This window comes from Euleptes europaea, chromosome 19 (genome assembly GCF_029931775.1).
Source record: "Euleptes europaea isolate rEulEur1 chromosome 19, rEulEur1.hap1, whole genome shotgun sequence".
Taxonomy (NCBI): Eukaryota; Metazoa; Chordata; class Lepidosauria; order Squamata; family Sphaerodactylidae; genus Euleptes; species Euleptes europaea.
In genome coordinates, this window is record NC_079330.1 from 2,016,742 (window position 1) to 2,021,222 (window position 4,481).

The following is a 4,481-nucleotide window of genomic DNA, read 5'->3' on the forward strand; positions in this document are numbered from 1 at the left end:
AATGGAGGACTTACAAAATAATTAATTTTTAATGGAAGTAATTAAATGTTTTCTACTATACTAATCCATTTATTATTAGTGAGACTCACTATTTTTCTTCTTTTTTCTTTTATTTTATTTCCCCTTTTTTCTTTCTTTTATATGATATTAATTAGTACTATTAGCAACAATATCAGGATTAGAACGTTATGCAAAAGAGATTACTAATTTATCACAAGATGGAGGGAGGTGTAGGGGAAGTCAATATTTCTTTGATTATACAGAAATATATTTAACAATGTTTCCTATTTGTTTTTAGTTTTTATTGTTTATGTCAATTGTTAAACTATGCAATTAATAATTCTGGAAAAATAATAAAAAAAATTATTTTTTAAAAAAAGAGTTGGCAACCCTGCTTTAACATTTGTGCCTCGCTTAGTGCAGCATTTGGATTTTCGAAATAAGTCTAGAGAGAGGTTTTTCTCTGCTGCTGCTCTTTTCAAAGCGGCTTACTAGGCAGAAATGCAACAGGTTTTGCTGCACAGGTGCTCTGAGCTGGGGTTTCTCTGGGGTCCCGTCCCCCACCCACCCCCGGTTAGGGCTGCTGGAGTCTTTAACAGACATGCTACAGGCTGAAGAGGGGCATCCTTCCAGCCCAGCTCCCGATCGCCAAATCTTCTTGCAGATGAAGTATTTGTGTGAAGTTTCCAAGGAAAAGTGTGGCCTCTGTTCAAGATGCTATCAGGAGAAGGGAATCATAGCGTTGGAAGGGACCACCAGAGTCATCTAGTCCAACCTGGCAAAGGGAGCCAGTCTTGGGGACACAAAACCAGAACGGGAAGCAGGTGTTGCCGTGAACCACGAGGTGCAAAGCGCACGTCTACCTCTGTCGTTAGGGGCATTTAGACTTCAAATTTGATTCACTAAGTGGCCTTCAATAAGTAATTTAAAAAGGCTTTAAAAAAACCTTAGCAAAGAATAAAGCAGCAACATGAGAGTATAACATGGAAACAATGAGCGCTGGAGCCGTTTCTCAATCTGATGGTATTCTCATCCTTCTGCCAAGGAGATCAGGCAGACATGGTTCTTCCCCCCCCCCCTTTAAACCTTTACAACAACCCAATGAGGTAGGTTGGGTTAAGAACGTGGGCAGACAGGCCCAAGGTGACCCCTGAGCTTCATGGCTAAGTGGAGATTTGAACCCAGATCTCCCACAATCTAGTCTTGACATTCTAACCATAGTGGTATCTGTCACATCGGTATTCCAGTAAAAGCAGTGAGTTTTTAAAAAAATTCTAGAAGAAGAGTTGGGTTTTATATGCTGACTTTCTCTACCACTCAAGGAAGAATGAAACCAGCTTACAATCACCTTCCCCTCCCCACAGCAGACACTCTGTGAGGTAGGTGGGGCTGAGAGAGTGTGACTAGCCCAAGGTCACCCAGCTGGCTTCGTGTGGCTGAGTGGGGAAACAAACCCAGTTCACCAGATTAGCCTCCCCCGCTCATGTGAAGGAGTGGGGAATCAACCCTGGTTCTCCAGATCAGACTCCACCTCTCCAAACCACTGCTGTTAGCCACTACACCACGCTGGCTCTTCTATAGATGCAGAAAGGCAGACTGACCACTGACCGGGCCATCTAGACCAGAAACATCTCCCCTGCTGGATAGCTGCTCTCCTGGATCTGCTAGCCAAGAGCCTTTTGAGCGGAGGTACTTCTGGGCTTTGGAAAGCGTTTGCTGAAGATTCAATGCAGCCTGCATTGAATTAGCACCTGTGGGAACTCGTTCTGTCTATCATTGTCTGATAACTGACAGTCTTTCCTGCCCCTTTCTGCCCACACTCTTTCTGCTTTTAGTCAGCTTTTCGTTGCCAAAGATCTCTGCTTCCTTCTTCCCCACGTCTGTGTTTGGCTCCTGCTCCAGCCCTCAGATGTTCCAAGTGAAGTCCTGCTGAATTGGACCAAAGGTCCATCTAGCCCAGGGGCCAAGCAGATGCTTCCAGAAGGCCTGCGAGCGGGAGTACACAGCCTAGCGCCTCTCCTCGTTGCTGCAGGTTGGTGTTCAGAGGTACAGAGAGAAGCCTTTTTACGTGCTAATGGTTGTGGATCACAGTGCTGTCGAAGGCACAGAAGCAAGGGGTAATGAAAAAGTTGGCCAACCTACCTTAAAAAAACAGTGTTTTCTGGCCTTCACATGAAGGCTGTTGTTCACACACACCTTATCAGTAGATCAAGGCTCGGTGCATAAGCTTCACCTGTTGGTTTCCGCTCTTATAGATGCAAATGGGCAGACACCTTTTTGGCAACCTCACTAAAAAGGCAAGTGCTTAGAACAAGGAGTGTGCAACAGGTAAGTAGAAAAAAGAAAACACAGGCAGAAGTTCCAAGACAATTATCTTTATACAGATACTCTATATCAAAACCTGTTAAATATACAAACTGCTCTGCAAGGGAATACATTTTGACAATACTGTGTTTCACTTCCCGGTTGCTGGGAATCCTGAGTTGTGTTTGATTTGGTCTTAATGTGAATTATTCTCCGTAGTCTTCACTAAAACGTATACAGAAGAACAAGTTTTCTGTGTCAAATTATTCCTGAAAAGCTGCCACCAACCTGTCTCTATAGCCAATCAGCTACAAAGGGTTGGATGGCTCAGGCTAGCCTGACCTTGTTAGATATCAGAAGCTAAGCAGGGTCAGTCCTGGGCAGTCCTTGGATGGGAGACCACCAAGGAAATCCAGGGTTGCTAAGCAGAGGCACGTGATGGCAAACCACCTCTTTTCCTCTCTTGCCTCGAAAACCCTAAGGGGTCACCATTATTTGGCTGCCACTTGACAGCACTTTCTACCACCAAAGCTGGTTGGAACCCCCATTTTCGCCACTCCACATCTGCCACGGAAGGGGGTTCAGGAGTGTTTGGGGTGACTACTCCACGTGAAGGGGCCGTGGCTCTGGCAGAGCATCTGCTTGGCATGCAGAAGGTCCAAGGTTCAATCCCTGGCATCTCCAGCTGACTTTGATGGTCCAAGGGTTTGGTTCAGTATAAGGCAGCTTCATATGTTCATGTGTTCAATTATGCACTCTTTGAGCTGTGCATAAGGCAAATGAACACGAGAGTTTGTTTCAGCCAGACTGCTCGCCCCTCCCCCCCACATTCACCCGCATCACCCCTCTTCTTGTGGTTGGCCGCACTGGCTGGCTGATCAGGGCATCGAGTTGAAGAACGGGAAGCCTCAGCAGGTCCTCCAGCCACCACCCCCACTGTTTCTTCTTTCCCAACACTGTCCACAGATGGCTCCAAGGAGCCCTGGCCTTTGTGGCCCCCTCCCCTGCACATCTCTTGCCGTCAAGAGGTTCAGGTCTTCTCAGGCAACAGACGCCGCGTGGCCCTCCTTCTTCCTCCAAGGTGGCATCGAGAGGTCTGAGCAACTCCAGCTAGGGTTGCAGCAAAGAACCCCCGACATGATGAGCCCCAAAACCGTCACAGAACACAAGGCCCACTTGAGCAGCCCCGTGTACATGAAAGGGAGGATGAGCGCAATGAGCAGAGCCACCAGCAGCAAGAGCAGCACCAGCCTCTTGGCGGATGCCCGGTTGCTCCTGGGCTCTTGGTCCCCGGAGCTGGACCGGCGGTTTGCTGGGCTCGTGCCCGTAGGGCGTGGCGGGCAGGGCACCTCGGCCTCTGGGTCAGGGCTCTCCAGCCGGCCCAAGATGTCCTCTTTGTCCCGGAGGCTGCAGATGAGGCCGCCAAAAACGACCGTGGATTTTCGGCAGAGAGGGCAGGCGATGATCCAGGTGTGGTCCTCATTCCTCAGGATGAGCTTCAGGCAGACGGCGCAGAAGGCGTGCTGGCAGGCCAGGAGTTTCGGCAGCCGGGAAGCGCTGTAGCGGTTGAAGCAGATGAGGCAATCCATGTCGGCAATTGAGGCTTTGGGGGTACGCTGGTAGCGTGGCTCGGAGGCCGGTTCTTGGGAAGGCTGTGGGGCCTCCACGGTCACCAAGGCGTGGGGTTCCACGTACGTTGAGAGCTCCGTTCCTGGTGGCCGATGAACATCTACAGCCGGGCATTCTGCAGCAGCAGGACAACACGAGGCATCTTCTTCTACGGCACAAGCTTCGTCTGCTGGATCGCTTTCTGTCTTTGGAACCGGCTCCTCAGGAGTCTTCAGCTGTGCAGCAGCATCCTCGGCCCTTCCAAGCTTCTCCACCTCCCCCATGACTTCGTTCTCAATGCTCAGATTGTCTGTGGGACCTTCCATGGAGAAAGCCGTTGCTTCAGTGACGTGGCTCAGCCCCTTGCAGACTGCTCTTCTTATAAAGGGGCTTTGTTCCCGGGATGCAGACCCGGCCCTGGGCTTGGTCTCGGATCAGCCCGGCCACTGGGAAGGCGATGACGTCTGGGAGCGGCGTTAATCAGTAAACCCAACGGCCACGGCAGTTTATGGTGCCTGATAACTCCGCGGGGTAATTCCGGTCCCAGAGCGCAAACCTTTCTTTAGCGT

The 4,481-nt window shown here is 49.8% G+C and overlaps 1 protein-coding gene across 1 annotated transcript; it reads right to left on the reverse strand.

Moving 5' to 3' along the window:
• Nucleotides 1-3,344: 3,344 nt before the first annotated feature.
• Nucleotides 3,345-4,196, reverse strand: RNF186 (ring finger protein 186). Its single transcript, XM_056865478.1, has one exon. The coding sequence runs from the start codon at nt 4,194-4,196 to the stop codon at nt 3,345-3,347; it is 852 nt and encodes a 283-aa protein (XP_056721456.1).
• Between the last annotated feature and the right edge of the window lie 285 nt (nt 4,197-4,481).

Bases quoted from the DNA above. Each gene is read 5' to 3' on its own strand.
- RNF186 (XM_056865478.1), bottom strand. From the start codon at position 4,196: ATGGGGGAGGTGGAGAAGCTTGGAAGGGCCGAGGATGCTGCTGCACAG.